The following is a 16,952-nucleotide window of genomic DNA, read 5'->3' on the forward strand; positions in this document are numbered from 1 at the left end:
TTAAAATTTTTCTACTTTTACCCATTTTTTATTATTTTCACCATTTGTTTAACAATGTTCTACTTCTTCAATCTTTGCAATTTGTTTGCTATTTTCTTTTATTTATATTTTTATATGTTCTGTTTTAGTTTTTATCGAGAATACATATTTTTTCAATTGACTTTAATTTTTTTTATTCAAATCGTTTATTTGATAAGGCACGTTGCGTTAGCTTAAAGGTGCCAATTTTGTTTTGTTTTACATTTTAAATTGCTTAAAACTAGGGGATTACATATTGATTTTTTTTAAATGAAACTAATGCAATTTTATAGCTATCTTATATATCTACACAAGGGGATAATATTATTTTCGTAAGATTAGGGGGGTCATTTAGTTTTTGTGGCAATATGGTTTGACATTTTTATCAGTGAGATTATTGGAGCAAATAATGTTTAACTATGGGGGACAATTTTTTACGACTATCTTAAAAGTAGGAATAACTAGAGGGCATGATTGAATTTTGTAAAGATTCGTAATTATAGTTATTTTTGTGGGTAGTAGAGTTGGGAATTTTCAACGAGATTATATAATATAATAGTTAAAACTAGAAGAGACAAGAAGAGCTAAATGCTTCGCGATGATATTGGGGGGGGGGGGGGGGGGGGTAGGGGTGTTACTTCTGGGTATAAGAGTCAGGGGAAGGAGGGTAGACAAAGATGGCAGGGAGAGAAAAATATTTCAGTTTCAGGCATCGTGAGATCAACGGATGGATCACAAACTCGGGTGGCCTTCATCAGGGGAATCATGTACTGGGACGCCGGGTGGTCCTCCTCAAGATGGCAGGGGTTTTTCCAGACGATTTCGTAGTACGGCTCAGATGTGGATCGGCTACATTTCGAGTTAAGCGTGTTATTTTCGTGCCGTAGGTCCCGTGTTTGTTGGCTCATTCGATACAGATGCTTTGATACAGGTGGAAGAGGGTTCTGAGAATGATAAGGAAAATAAGAAGGGGCAGTTAGACTTGTATATTGATGGTTTTCACAAAGGTGTATATAAGGGACATATAGAGGACATCGCGGCTTGCCAGCACATCTCGAACCGGGACGTTGGTTGGTCTTCCTCGGGCCCGCAGGGTATCCATTAGCCGAGACCTGGCGGAACTGTACTCGGTGCACGCCCAGACAATGTGCTCGATGTCGTGATAGCCGTCGCCACAAGCGCAGATACCACTATCCACGAGCCTAATACGCCGGAGATGTGCATCCAGCGTGTAATGGTTAAGGCACTCTTCATTCGCGTTTCTAACGTCGCATATTGTCGATAGCTAGCGGGTAACCCGTCGTCCCGGAAGGTCTTATACGCGGCGGCCTTCTCCGCGTACACGTCTGAGCACTCTTTGTCCCATCACGGATTAGGAGAGCGTTTTTGTATGTTCGCGCCGGGTACTGGCTTAGTCTGAGCTTGATTCGCGCTGTCGAGAATCAAGCCAGCCAAAAAGCTGTACTCTTTCTCCGGAGGAAGTTCGTGGGTAGATTCGATGTTGTCGGATATCGCGGCAGCATAGCTCTTCCAATCGATATTTCGTGTGAGGTCATACGAAATATTGATTGATTTCAATGGCCTTGAACCGTTATTGATTGAGACCACAATCGGCAGATGGTCGCTGCCGTGGGGATCAGGAATTACCTTCCACGTGCAATTTAACCGCAGCGATGTTGAGCAAAGGGACAAGTCTAAGGCGCTCGGGCGCGCTGGAGGAGCAGGAATCCGTGTCATTTCACCCGTGTTTAAAATTGTCAAATTGAAGTTATCGCAAAGATCCTGAATTAAGGAAGACCGGTTATCATCATAGAGGCAACCCCATGCTGTACCGTGAGAGTTAAAGTCTCCTAAAACTAGTCGCGGTGCTGGCAGGGATTCTAAGATGTCTTGTAGCCGTCGGTGCCCAACCGCGGTGTTGGGGGGAATATATATGGAAGCTATGCAAAGGCTTTTGCCTTTGGTTGTTACTTGACAAGCGACAACTTCAATACCTGTTATCGAGGGAAGGTTAATTCTGTAGAAGGAATAGCACTTTTTAATGCCCAAAAGCACTCCTCCATAGGGGGTGTCTCGATCCAGGCGAATAATATTAAAGTCGTGGAAGTTGAGATCTACGTCGGAAGTTAACCAAGTTTCACATAATGCAAATGCATCGCAACTCAAATTATTTATTAAAATTTTGAAGGAATCGATTTTCGGGATGATACTTCTGCAATTCCACTGTAGAACAGTGATCAAATCCGTGACCTCGTTCGATGAGTTAGCCATCGAAGGATACAATCGCTGAAAGGAGGGGCCATTTAGCAGTCAACTGCTTCAAAAATGTTCTCACTGTAGGGAGAAAAGCCAACATAAGACTTTTAATAGGATCAGTAATATTGAAAGTTTTTATTATCCAGTCCACTATGTCCGAGAGTTTTATAATTCCAGTGCTGTGATTACTCTCGAACTGAAACAAAGGAACACTTGGGATTTTTGATGTTCCTGGAAGTGCTGGGAACTCCTTCTCTGAGCTTAATCCTCCGAGACCAGGAGCTAATTGCTTCGGTTTGGTTGCAACACTTCCAATAGATGTCACTTTCGGAGCCCCGTCAAAGGAACAGCTTCTGGCCTTTACAAGGAACTTTACGAGAGGAAATGTTCCTCCTCTTCCTATAAATTCTAGGCACCCTAGTAGATGTTCCCTCTTGTGGGTTACCAGCCTCGCCCTCGTCAGGAGGCAAGTGAGTATAGATGTTTGCTGAGGATGGTGGCGTAGCATTCTTTAACATTTCTGCGAAAGAATGTTTGGATCGTCCCGCAAGGGAACGTTTCAGTTTATCCCCACGTAGTTTGTACGCGGAACATGCCGAGATATCATGCAGACTCTCCGCACAGTAAGGACACTTTTCGGCTTGCTTACTGCACGAATCATCTAGATGATTCTCCTCGCATTTTCCACAGCGGGCCTTATTGCTACAATGGGTGGCTGTGTGACCCAGTTATTTACACTTTGTGCAATTCATGACCCGCGGCACAAACAGACGCACAGGCAGACGAACCTTGTGAAAGAGGACGAAATTTGGCAAAGCGGTACCAGCGAAGGTCACCCGATAAGAGTTTGATTGGGGGTACGTTTTTGAACCATCCCCCGCAACTACTACTGAGTGCAAACGTTTGCACTCAAGTATTTTCACTGGCTGAAGTAAGCGGTCTCTGAAACGGCCAACCCCGTACTTCAGCAGATCCTCGCACGTCAAACTCTCATCGGTTACGACGCCTTCGGATTGTACTTTTACAGCTGGAATATACACGTTATAATCCCGCGTAAAGTGCTCACAGCAAGCAATATCGTTTGCCTGCTTTGAGTTGGCTAGCAACACCCTTATCTTGTCTGAGCGGACCTTTGAAATTTCGGTCACAGCCGAGAACCGTTCCGTCAGGTCTCTAGAAATCTGAAGAAGATTCAGTGATTTAGTCTTGGGCCGAAAGAAGACCACAAATGGACCAGTTGAGAGTTCTGGATAGCATTTGGGCCGGGGGGGGGGAGCCTTAGAAGTTGAACCCGATTCAACTTCCATTTGACCGTCCGGAGAGGGAACCATAGAAAACGTCAACGCACGGGGTCAGTGCCCGCGCAGACGGAAGAAAGCAATAAATGTGTTACAAAAGACAAAAACCACTTAGCTTTAAACTGGTGTCCAACGACGAACCGATCCAGCTTATACAGCTGGCTATTGTTTAATCCTCACACGCGAACAAAAGACTGAGGACCGAACCGAACTGGCAAAATAACCTTGAATGCGGATTAACACTATTCTTTATCGCCTCACACAGCACTACGGACTAGAAAAAACAACCTCTGTCTCGATAGAGAGCTCGAAAACGAATGACTGACTTTAATTTGTTTCAATATTCAGTTTTTCCATCGCCTTTTTTATTTTTCCATCGCCGTTTAGATAATATTTTTAATTTTTGTAATTACTACATTTAAATTTTTTCCATTTTTTTACTTTTACTAACACTATTGACTAAAATGGCTTTGTTCAAAGTCACCAAAACTTTTAAAAAGGTATTTCAAATATTCCTAAGAATAAACAGTCCTACGTTTTTTCCGTCATTGGCACTACAAATAACTAGAGCAAAAAATTGGTACATAACTATAAAATTTCAGGGAATATCAGTGAACTCCAATGAATTTCAAACTTTAGCGTTTTGGTACTCGGGCAATATACAGTGGTGGGGCCCGTACGTTGGGTACCCCCGGGCCCGCATTTTCTCTCTACGGCCCTGGATGTTTATCATTTAATAAAAGAATGTTCATAACCAATCCACTGCTGGATTTTCACAATCGAAATACTACTGGTTCTGAGGACTGGCTCAGTAGCGCTTCAAATAAGTTCCGTATGTAAATTATTGTTCACTGATAAAATCAATTCAGCGATAAGATAGTACACATTGTTGTTCTCAGATTAGTTACTTGAGATTAGCTTACACCATACTGTTTAGTGTTAATTCACAATAAACAACAACAAACAAAACTATCCTAATTTCAACCGGGTAAATGAATAACCTCACTCAAAGAATATTTCTTACTTACCTCTGATAGCACTATCAAAAACTGGTACAAAATAATGATCGTCATCGGTAGGCTGAACACACGGACTGTTCGCTGGATAGTTTGGTCGACGGCACGATGAAGACAGCAAAGCTGGTCAATTTTAGTGGCAAGTTCGTGACAAATTTCCAACTTTTCCTGCCGGTGCCGATCCCAGAATGAAACATTCGTATCAAATTTCCTCAATGTCTCGATGGCATTCGTTACGCGCCAGTTGATGTTTCGAAACAGCATGGACCCGCAAATGACCACAGATTGAAAGCAATTACAAACCATAGCTAACTGAAATACTGTAATGATGTTGAGAACCCAGACGAGTATCAGCAAAATGTTTCCATCGGTGCCGAATGGTATATATAAGCCGTTTGAACTTGCGAAAATCACCATATCAACGAGAACAACTTTCGTAAGATATTTTCTTAAAAGTTTTCGATCAAGCTGACCGAAATCTTCGATCAAAGCGAGCAACAGGTGGATGAAATTGTTGAAATAATGCTCGATTTCGTCGATGCAGAATAATGCGATGCCGTATGACGATGTTACGATCACATAGGACAGGCACATCTGGCACATCACTAAATTAAAACTTAGACTAGAATTTCCGTAGCCAATCGTAACAAGCAAGTACCAATACGCAATCGGCAGAACCAGAGTTACCAGCGTGGCAAAAGTGATCGTTGCTGTCCGCAGCCATCGTGATCGGACGAATCGTTTCCGTCTCGGATCCCAGCTCAGGGCAACTAATCCGAAAAGTTGCAATGGTTTCAGTACTAATTTTTTTATGATGCTCACAATTCGATAGTTTGTGAGCATAGTTGTTTCTGCTGGAGTACGGAAGTGGGCAGCCGAGAGGTTGATGTACGATTTGGATAGTGTTTTGTCAATCAATTATTAACGGAACAGTGAGTGGCACATATCATCGATTCAAAGGAGTGGTGGAGTGGCTATGAATAAACTTGTATGCTCATTTTATTTATAGCATAAGCATAACTTGCAAGTAGTCAGCCAAGTATTAATATATAAATGATATGTTTTTTCGTGTATCACAATCAATAACACTTTCTTGCAGATCCAACAGTCGCAGATATGGTTACAACTTGTGACGTTTTGGCGTCTCTGTTTCTACCAAACTTCATTAAATTTGTCAATTAGCCTATTAGCTATCGGTCCACATATCTGAAACGTATTAGTTTCACATATATCCTATTTAACCTTTGCAAGAGTCTGGCGATGAGTTACTTCAATGTTTTGCATCACCAAATATGTGTCATCAGGTACCATTACACGAGGCGTCGGTAATGTCAGTTACAGTGAATAGTCAATGACGAAATTCCAATAAAACTTCAGTAGCTTTTAATTCTCGTGTACCATCCCCATGCAACTGAACATGATATAATCAATTTGCATAATTGCCACCTAACCTGGAACATTTTGATTAATTATTCATATTTATCTACCATCGTTCTTTGTCCGTATTGAGTGTGTTACTTGCTGGCAGATGATCAGTCTTTGAAGAGCTCTCGTCCCTGGTCAAGCCAAGAAGACCATCTAAGGTGAACTCTCATAATCTTTTTTTTCTTGCTAGACTCTCCAAATCGGATTCGGAATCTGGGATCAAGAGTTCGGCAAGTCAAAATTGAAAAGCTATTCCCCTCTTCAAATTTTATATTAATCACTACTCGATTATATGGGAGTGTTTAACAGGATTAGAGGTATCTGTAATAGCTTCGAACTTAAGCGCGTACCACTTCGAAGGCGGTTATTTTTTTATCAGTTCGTTTATTTGGCATATTTTCATTAGCTTGGTAGTACCGATTTCTTTTGTTACATTTTAAATAGGGGGGGGGGGGGGGGTTAAGGATTTCAGTGTGAAAAAAATACTTTTTGCGAATCTTTTTACAACTTTATGTGAAGCGAATTGATAAAAACTTTCGTATACACTCAAGTTTTTTTAAGCGGTTTTTTTGCGCGGTATTTTTTATGCGGTTTTTTTACGCGGATTTTGAAATTTACGCGGTTTTCATTTACGCGGATTTTGAAATTTACGCGGTTTTCATTTACGCGGATTTTGAAATTTACGCGGTTTTCATTTACGCGGATTTTGGAATTTACGCGGTATCCATCAATGAGGTTCCCTTTATCGCGGATTCTTAAATTTAAGTGGTCTTCATTTACGCGGATTTTGAAATTTACGCGGTTTTCATTTACGCGGATTTTGAAATTTACGCGGTTTTCATTTACGCGGATTTTGAAATTTACGCGGTTTTCATTTACGCGGATTTTGAAATTTACGCGGTTTTCATTTACGCGGCTCGTATCCCCCGCGTAAAAAAAAACCTGAGTGTATTATAGTGTATCATTTCAACAACATCCTGTAATTTTTCTATGCGAAGTTATCCACAAATGACTCGGTGACGAAGCTTTTTGCTTTTCGTCCCTGGAAAATATAGATTTGCGGTGTTACCTGCTATTCAAAAATTACTTAACCGATTTCTTTCTTTGCCTACACATTCTATGTAAAAAATACCTAACCCCTACGCTGAGTTTTTGAGATAATTTTTCAATTAAGGGGGTTTTTAGATAGTAAAAAGACGGAATTTTTCGTGAAAAATATTTTTTTTATTTCAAATGAGTAGAAAACACCCTTAATTGAAAAATTATCTCAAAAACTCAACGTAGGGAGTAGGTATTTTGTACATAGAATGTACATGCAAAGTTTGAAAGAAATCGGTTAAGTAGTTTTTGAATGGCAGGTAACACCGTGAATCTTGTTTTTTTTTCAGAGACGTTCCACAAAAAGCTTCGTCACCGAGTAATTTGTCGATATTTTTGCATAGAAAAAATACAGGATGTTATTTAAATGATACACTATGATGTACAACAGTTTGGATCAATTCGCTTCACGCAAAGTTCTAAAAAAACTCGCCAACAAAAGTTTAGTTTTGCACGCTGAAATCCTAGATATAGACTCATAACCCTTTCTGATTATTTAATTTAAATTTCCCTTAAGGGGGTCTGACAGCGCAAAATTTAAAAAAAAAACAACATTTTATTTGCATATTTCGGATCTCTAAGATAAGAAAAATATGGTCAAGAAAGGATTTACTCGAATTCAACTTGGTTCGTCTGCTAGAGCCTATCAATCTATCAATTCGCTGACAAAATCGGGTCAAAAAGTTGATAAAATCGGAGGTAGATAGAATCAGGGGCTGATAAAATCGGGTCTTTACTGTATTAAAACTAGGAAAATACAGTAAAATTTATTTTCCCCGCCACTAGGTTGAGGGGTTCGACGGTATTGCAAACATCATCAAGTATATTGCGTGCATACTATACAACCTCTGACAGACAATTTAAAATGGTTATTGTATTACGCCTCGATAGTGGCGCATCGAGGAGACCGAGAGGCCTTATAGTCCTTTTTATGTTTTGTGTTTTTTCATACTCTGCGACTGCCCAATGAACCATATTAACGCTCAACCACTAGCCTGTGCGCGCTGGCGTGGCCAGCTGGCTAACTGTTGCTGTGGGCCGTGTTTGATGACATTGTTCCACAGTTCAATGGAAGTGTTAGTAGACCGGGCTCACAGTGGGGGTCATTGTGTGTCCATTTATCGGTCGACTTCATCATCGTGCACAGGCTAATTAAATTATTTTAATAATTAAATCAATTTTATTGATTCATAAGTAGAAACCTATTAGTTGTCGTTTTGTAACAATTGTAGTTTTAGTATTAGTGCATAATTGTTATGTACTAGTCGTATGTCTATCTGTGTATGTGTTCGTCTGAGTATTTGTGACAGTTGGGTCAGCGAATGGATGCAGAACTGGCGTATATGATAGAAGAGTGACTAATACTTCCGGTTAATTTGCGCTTTCGATTCTATTCATTCGGGAAGGTCGGATGTAATAAATTAAAATACAATTAATTTACCGCGCACGTGAATTATGCATTCCAGGTCAGCATAGCATGATGAAATTCTACCAGAATGCAATTGTTGTTAATAATAAATAATATACTATTCTCTACCTATACTCATATAGGTACAAACGTACGAACGCTCGGGACCTTCGCGGTAACACAAAACTGGTCACAAATGCGACCATGCAATTGCAATCATCTACACATACTTACGCCCGCGATTTCGCCAACATTAAAACACCCCGGCAGTAAGCCAACGATGTAGCACCTATAAACTTACAAACGCGGTCTCAACCATTAACCCACCACTCGCGCGATCATGAAACGGTCATGTCCGGAAGTCTAATCTCGGTCCTAGTAGCCTAGCCACGTTCCATGACGATATGACCGGGATAGTCTCTTCTACCATCTGTGCCATACACTAAAAAATAAGCATTAGATTCATGGTCCGCGTGCGATCATTCAAGAATACACGCCACATGATTATAAAATCGAATTTATACATAAAAAGTCACATACACGTAACAAACACGTTAACATACAAATGCTTAGCCCTTCGCGACCATCCACGGCACCTACATTCGTGATCTCGCAAACATGATATCATCCCGTGAACATCGCTAATAAATTTTGCCAACATTAAAAAACGATTATGAATCGGTCACTTCCGGAAGTTTCTATCCTTGGTATCACCAGACTATGCCTTCAATTGGATCAATTAAAAAAGAAAGCTCTCAAATCTACTAGCCAACACGTTCCATGGCGGCATGACCAGGAGTTCCAGTGATATGGGGTAACTCACTCCCTGTCAGAATGTAAATTGTACACCGAAAACTAAATATCAGAATGACGGTCCGCGTGACCATCCAAGAATGAACGCGAATATGTGAATGGCCACTCGGTTACCAAAAACCAGTTTGGTACACGCGAAGACACATGCACGCTAGCACACGAGACAAACACGTTAACATACGAACGCTTAAGCCCATCGCGATAAACAACGCACACCTACGCGCGCAATCGCGCAAACTTGATAACACCCCGGTAATAAGATGAACGTTTTAACAGTTACGAAGTCTCAAACACGGTCTCAAACGAGAACCTACAAACGTCCATGTTCGCACGATCATGAATCGGTCCCGTTCGGAAATTATTACCCTCCGTCCTAGCAACTTAGGTCCATACATTTAGTTAGACCAATCAAAAAATAATAATCATCCACTAGACAACACCTACCATGGCGATATGACGGGGAACTCTACTGAAAAATTCTCTTTCGTTGATGTCACCTTCTAATTCTAACCCACCTTTGCTAATCAGTCGGCCTTTTCATTACCCGGGATGGAGCAATGAGAAGGGACACAAACAAAGGTAATTTGGTAAGATTTTTCAGATAACTCACGCAGGGATTCCCTCATCTCCCCAGAATATACGAGAATTATTTATTGGGCTTCATAGTACGAAGAGCCCCGATAGAGCTGAGGCTGTCGAAAATGATGGAGTAGTGTCGATGATCCCTTGGGCATACTGAATAGCAGCTAATTCTGCGACGTAAACTGAAGCAGGATCATTGAGCTTGAATGAAACAGTGACATTATCATTCAAGATATCGAAGTCAGTGGGCCTATCGAGATTTGATCCGTCAGTGTAGAACATTTTGTCACAGTCGACTTTTGAGAATTTTTATAAAATATAGTGGAGATTACTTGCGGGCGTTTATGATCTGGGATTCCACGAATCTTTTCCTTCATGGATGTGTCGAAGAATACAGCTGAATCAAAAGTATCTAAGAAACGGACATGGTTGGGATTATATGAAGAAGGATTGATGCTCTGTGCCATGTAGTCGAAGTACAATGACATAAATCGGGTTTGAAAATTAAACTCGACGAGCCTCTTGCGACTTCCAATCACCACCGGGTTCAAGATATCGCATCGATATGAGAGTTTCCAAAATCGATTTTTCAGCGGGAGGACGCCCATCAGCACTTCGATACTCATCGTATGCATGCAACCCAAAGCAATGCGCAAGCAACGATACTGGTTTCTTTCCAGTTTGATGAAGTGTATGTTCGCAGCGAAACACCCGTACTCCCGTTCGTGCCATTGCCTTTGCGGAAGCCAAATTGTGTATCTGACAGCAAGCCATTTGCTTTGACCCAATTTTTTTATAAAACGTTTATTTGACACGGTATTTGCAAAAGCTTTTTTACGCTGGGGTTCACTTTGGCCCAATTGTCGATACAGAATAGGATCAGTTCCTCGTACAACTTCCGGCCACAGGGCAGCATTGTAATCGGTCGATACGAGTTGTGGTCGGAGACTGGTTTTCCAGTTCATGTGAAATAATGTTACCCTCATGGAACATGTTCAATAAATTCAACGAGTGCGTTAGGCAGATTCTTCAGCAAGTTCAATTTGATTCTGTCAACCCCGGGGCATCGCCCCAGTAACAATTGTGGTTTTATGGTAGTTTTATAGCCACTGATAAAACTTAAATTGCACTTGTAGCGTGCTATTTGTTACTTGGGCGGGGCACTCCACCATCGAAAACGGTCTTTCGTTCGCGGTATCGTAAAGAGACGTGGTGCGATATGTTTTCTCTACCGGAAGAGTCCGGATAGATCTTCTTAGTGAAAGCGAATATCCAACGATTTGAATATTCCACGTTCTCGTTGGTACTGTTTCGGTTACGTAAAGACAGCCCCATACCGTACCGTGTGAGTCAAAATGTCCTAGAACTATCCGCGGTGCCGGCAAGAATTCAGTGGTATATTAAAGCACTCGGTGCCTTACGGAAGCTCTAGATGGAATGTAGATGAAAGTTATGCAAAGATCTTTACCTTTCATTAGAACTTGACAAGCGACAACTTCAATGCCTGGTGTCGAAGGGAGGTTAATTCAGTCGAAAGAATAGCAATTTTCAATCCCCAAAAATACTACTGCATAGGGATTTTCTTGATCCAGACGTATTTTATTAAATTCGTGAAAGTTATATTTATATCGAAAGTTAACTACGTTTCACAAACTGTTTAGTAAAAATTTAAAGGAATCGCTTTTCGGGAGGACACTTCTGCAGTTCCACTGTAGAACAATGATCGAGTCTGCGACCTCGTTTGAAGAAGGATGCGATCGCTGCATGGAGGGGCTCAGAGGAGGACATCTTAAGACCCTCATGAAGTAGTCTAGGGGAAGCAAGATTTTTCCTCTCGCTGGACTCCTCCGGGTTAACAAAACTTGTGGATCGTTAGATTCTTGCTCAACACGAACTAAAAGAGCATAGGAATTTTCGGAAAGATCAGATATCGAAACATTTTTAGCATGTCTGCATACGTGGATGATATGCGGAAGGCCTGCGCATCTTTTCATTATTTTTGCTGCAAGAGTCCTTCTTTTTCTCTGCACTGCATTTCCCGACGAACTGTGTCAAGGGGGATATGGTTGGGAAGAGAATACCCAGCGAAGGTCACTCGAAGCGAGCCTGATAAAAAATAAGCAGTCTACAACCCCCCCTAAGTATTTGCGGTATACAACTGCTTGCAGTCCAAGATCTTAACCTGTTAAAGTGAGGGGTCCTTAAAGCAGCCAACAACGTGCTCCAACAGTTCTCCACACTTCAGGCCCGATTCGGATAAAACCCCGTCAATTTCTACGGCCATTGCTGATACGTTTGCTTCAAACTCCCGCGCAAAGCACTCACAGTAAGCAATCTTATTTGCTTGGTCGAGGTCATTCACTAAAATACGTATCTTGTTTGCCTGTACACGTGTGATCTGAGCTATAGTCGAGTATTGAATAGTCAGCTCTCGACCTATGACCTTCAAAACTGTCAAATTTTCTATGGGGTCCGTTGTATAAAAAATAAAATAAAAATATTGACATTAGTTAATTTGAAGCGGCCATGGCAAAAACAGTGCAGCAACTACGCTCGATTGTTTGTTCGTGCTACCGGCTCCATCCAGGAGCGAAAAGTTGAATCTAGCTTCGGTGTGTTCCTAGATATTGAGGGTGTTTTTAACAATTTGTTCTTCCAGTCTATTTTAGCAGCGACGCACAGTCATATCGCGGGTTGCGTAAACGCAATGCTTATTAACCGCATCCTTTGCGCGTCGCTGAAATAGGCAGATATAAGGAAGTTGAGTATTTGCAGATGTCTTCAGAGTGGCGTTCTGTCACCTTTACTATTGAACCTGTTTTCCGACGGTTTGTTGAGAAAGCTTAATGAGCTAGGATTTCCAAGCTACCGGTTTACAGACGATTATAAAATACTATTTACTGGGCTTTGCATTGACTTGATGCAACAAGCATTAAGAGCTATCGAACAGCGTTGTCGACTAGTTAAATTATCAGTTAACGCAGACAAAAGTTCAATGGTTCTTTTCACGAAGAAGCGAATAACAACCGGGGTTCATTCATTCGGTGATACTTAGAGCGTGTAGACGTGTTTTCCAATCCCTGCAGTGTAGCGCTATAAAGCAAAGTTTACTAATCCGCTTTCAAGCGTATTTCAACCGTTGTCCCCCTCGTCGAGGTTTTGAAATTTTTTCTTCTTTTATGTGTGTGCGTGGCAGTGTTTCTCATCTTGTAAGTTGAAAGAAAATAAAGATAAGTACCGCTATTACCATTCCCTCTCTTTGTTCTCCTACTAGCATGTATTGACACAAAACTTACTTCCCCCGAAAATGGTTATTGAAATAAAAACGAATCCCCAACCGAAATTGTACCCATCCTTCTCAACCGGGCCTTTCGTGATCTTTTTCCGGGCCAAACACAGAAAGTGTTTGAATCTACTACATATTTCCAGAGTTCTGGCGGAACGATATCCATCGGCGACATGAATATCGAAAATACGCTCTGCTAAGCTTTGGGTGGTGGTAAATAGTTTCAAGCAGGTAGATAATATTGCTGACTACGGGCCTATGAAGGAGTACAGAACATATATATATTTACCAGTTAAGCGGGTTGAAATTAACGGAGTTGTCTCTGATTTGAGTTTAAATTGTGCGGAACTGCTGGCATATGAAGTTGGCTGTTTTAAACAACGCGAGGAAAAACTGAAACGTGATATTCAGGGACGCCCAAGCTATCTTTAGCAGACATGCTAAAGGTAGCTACGCCACCGATCTCTACGATCTATACTAACTTATCTAGTTGAATTCTTGTTGAATACGCGCAATGCTTTATAAATCTCATGGTTTCAAATTCGCCGAAATCCAATCCATATAATAGGAAATATTTGTATAAATAGCGGGAGCTGTTGTACCGCACGCTACTCTAAGCGAAGAGATACCAAACTGTACGAAACGAGTTCCGTAGAGTTGGGCTCCGTATCCCAACGGTCCGCCGCCATCTCCAGCACAAGTGTTTGCTAGGTTCGGCTCTCTTCCTCCCGCGCATATTTGCCCATCATTCAAGGCGAAACCCTTTGGAGAACCACTCAGCCACTGTTGGCACAGAGTCCGATTTGCTGGGAAAATGGTCGCCTTTAGCAGAGTGTGTGATGAATCTTCAAAAGCACCCGTTCTACCCCATCCAGTGATGATGAATCGCGAAGGTTCATGGCGCCTGAGATCCGCTGTGTACGGCAGACAAATTGGTTGAATGTGATCTATGAAAAAGGATTTAGTAAATTATTTTTCTTTTATGAAATGTTGCCAATGCATCGAACCATCGAACGTAACTTCCTCACTTAAACGAATTAATGCAATATCATGTTGCTGTTTCCTTATTGCGAAATCTGGGTGTGTTGTGATACACTCAATTCTATACTGTCGTACAGGTGGAGCACAATCCTCGTTTTCATTACAATCCGTAGCCTGGCCAATTGTATGCTCGCCCAATAGTACTTTTTTCCTGTGAATTACAACAACCGATGTATTCAGTAATCTAATAATCAATTTCTAAAAACTAATATTTACGGTAGATCATTCCTTATACAGTGGGCAACAGTGAGTATATAACGCTTGTTGATTAGCGTCCCTGGACATAAATAATCGCTATCTTTATTTTGTAATATCGCCATCCAAGGAAACTCAAATACTCGTGTAGTTTGCCCACCAACGATGCGGTTAGAAATATACACTCCACAATTGCGAGGGAAAAAATATGTCTATTACATTTTTACATTGAATACATACGAACTAAGGGCATCTTTGTGATTTCTCGAATCCAGGGGAGGTATTTCTGAACTCGGGTAAATACTCCATAACCCTTTGTATAGCAGTAATTTGTGCCACCAGATCTAGTCTGAGAAAAGGACACAATCCCTCCTACAAACCATGAATTGGCCCTTTTGAAAAAAAATCCACCTCCGCTGTCACCATTGCACACACTTGTTCCATTAGTGTAACCTGCACAGAACAGTCCGTCGTCTAAAGTTTGCCCAAAAAATACGCGATCACTTTTCAGACACGCTACGGGATCAATAACTGGCATGTCTGCTCGTTTCAAGGTGGCCGATGTCTCGTCATCCTCCATTAATCCCCAACCAACTACCGTTCCGAAGTCTCCTGTTATATTCGGCTCGAGATTAACACAAACCGGTTGAACGTAAGGATTGAATCGGATAATCGTACTCAGCTCGAGTAACGCAATGTCATCGATCAGTCGGGTGAAGTTAGCAAACTTGTGGACTTTCTCTACTTCATGCTGTTGTACCGACTTCGGATCGAATGATTCCAAATCATGAATCCCCATCCGCACAAACAATCGATTCGGAGTCAGCTGGAATCCATTTACGCTGTTCATTACACAATGCGCTGCCGTCAGGATGTACTGATCGTTGATTATGGTTCCTCCACAGGCGTACTCTACGGAACGACCTTTGCGATGGTAAAGGGCAACATGCCACGGCCAGTCGCCCGGAGAGGTGTCCTGTCCATGTACTATCAACTCGTTACCACCGATCTGCTGTATTCCGCATTGTTGTTGATTAGGTTGGGCTGAACTCGCCGTTCGAAGGAGCACCACAAAAACCAAACACTCCAATAGTCGTAAGTTTGTCATTGTTGCAAACTGCTAGCTCACGATCCGAACCAACACTATTCGACCTTGAAGCTAGGAAGCCGTCACTACCAAGTAGAAGCTCTCGTTACCTGAGCGACCGCTTTGAACTAAACAAAAGCAACAAAACACTGACACCGCTCGTGCTAACTAACACCTTCGTGCTCGAAGAGGTAGCACAACGAGTTAGCGTTAGCGTAATGAGCTACCACCATGAGCTAGTATGGTGCAGTAGAGTAAGCAATGGAATGAAAGAATAGAACAAAGCAAGAAATATGCATTGGTAAATGTGCGACAGGTTGCTGAACAAACGAAGCAAGCATTGATACTCACACTAATGCGTCGCCTTTTTTCTACTTTGCTATAGCTCAGTGTAGCGTGCTAGTGAGAGCTCTCGCTCATCGTAGCTCGGCCTACTTGCTAGATCTATAGAACACTAGTGCAAGCCCTAGCTCAATGAGCTGAGCTCGGGCACATAAAGAACCTGTGCACAGGAATATCAGAGTGTCTGTTGTGACGACAAGTTAACTCATGAAAAATTTCAGTTTTGGCATCAAGGAAATTTTATGCTGACAACACTGCTACTGCTTTAGCCTGGAATGACTTTTCAATTGTTGTTGATTTGTTGGGCTATAGATGGCTGATTTATTCGATGTGCACATGACCTGAATTATCTGACTGCTTGGTAATATGAAAGAAACAATTAACGAAATTCCTACTTATTTCGTGGAAACATATTGAACCAATCCTTTGGCGTTCTTTTCTATCGCAGCAGTAGCCAGGGGAATACAAAATATCTTAATGTAACGAAAATCACCTTCATATACAGTCAACAAAAGCAACGTTCAACGCACACATTGGTAGAACTAGAACAGTATCCGTAATGCAACATTCGGTGTGTAAAAAAACTGGGAGGTAAAAGTAGGAAAATCTTGTCATTTTGCTCGTATGGGTGACAACTCCAGAACAACCAGAAGCAGCACAAGAAATTTAATGGCACTTTGTGTTATGTAAAATAAATTGAAAAATTCACAACATTGGTAAAATAATCGAATTGTTTGTTCGAATGCACGCGGCAACTGCAACATTCAGTCAGTTGCTCCAACCGTCCTATGATTTTAATGGGATTAAATAACAGTGATTATTTATTGATCGACATCAAAGTTTATTTACTACAGACTAACATTAACAGAGAAAATGATTAGAAATTTCAAAACAAATACTGCTTCAAAATGACAACAATAACAATACTGGTGATGATTTAATTTACTTCAGGTGGATTTGAAAGGTCGTTTGTTCGTTTGGAATGACACTGACGGATGGTTAATGTTATTTCAATTTTGACATTGTCGTCACTTTCCATATATACTTATACACTTTGAGGAATATGACACGGTGCAGAACCGTTATT

The 16,952-nt window shown here is 41.3% G+C and overlaps 3 protein-coding genes across 3 annotated transcripts in view; all 3 read right to left on the reverse strand.

Moving 5' to 3' along the window:
* Positions 1-4,852, reverse strand: part of LOC131681114 (putative gustatory receptor 28b) — a 28,618-nt gene extending 23,766 nt beyond the window's left edge. The window contains exon 1 of the mRNA XM_058961825.1: positions 4,601-4,852. Within this exon, the coding sequence (XP_058817808.1) occupies positions 4,601-4,852 (252 nt within the window). The remainder of the gene's footprint in view (positions 1-4,600) is intronic.
* A 6,942-nt stretch (positions 4,853-11,794) lies between these two features.
* LOC131685785 (serine protease grass-like) lies at positions 11,795-14,678 on the reverse strand. Its single transcript, XM_058969731.1, has 3 exons — positions 14,458-14,678; positions 14,208-14,392; positions 11,795-14,147 (listed from the first exon to the last, which is right to left on the reverse strand). The coding sequence occupies exons 1-3, from the start codon at positions 14,559-14,561 to the stop codon at positions 13,729-13,731; spliced, it is 708 nt and encodes a 235-aa protein (XP_058825714.1). The 5' UTR covers positions 14,562-14,678; the 3' UTR covers positions 11,795-13,728.
* LOC131685784 (chymotrypsinogen A-like) lies at positions 14,541-15,914 on the reverse strand. Its single transcript, XM_058969730.1, has one exon. The coding sequence runs from the start codon at positions 15,542-15,544 to the stop codon at positions 14,660-14,662; it is 885 nt and encodes a 294-aa protein (XP_058825713.1). The 5' UTR covers positions 15,545-15,914; the 3' UTR covers positions 14,541-14,659.
* Between the last annotated feature and the right edge of the window lie 1,038 nt (positions 15,915-16,952).

The sequence above is a fragment of the Topomyia yanbarensis genome, chromosome 2, assembly GCF_030247195.1.
Source record: "Topomyia yanbarensis strain Yona2022 chromosome 2, ASM3024719v1, whole genome shotgun sequence".
NCBI classification, from domain to species: domain Eukaryota; kingdom Metazoa; phylum Arthropoda; class Insecta; order Diptera; family Culicidae; genus Topomyia; species Topomyia yanbarensis.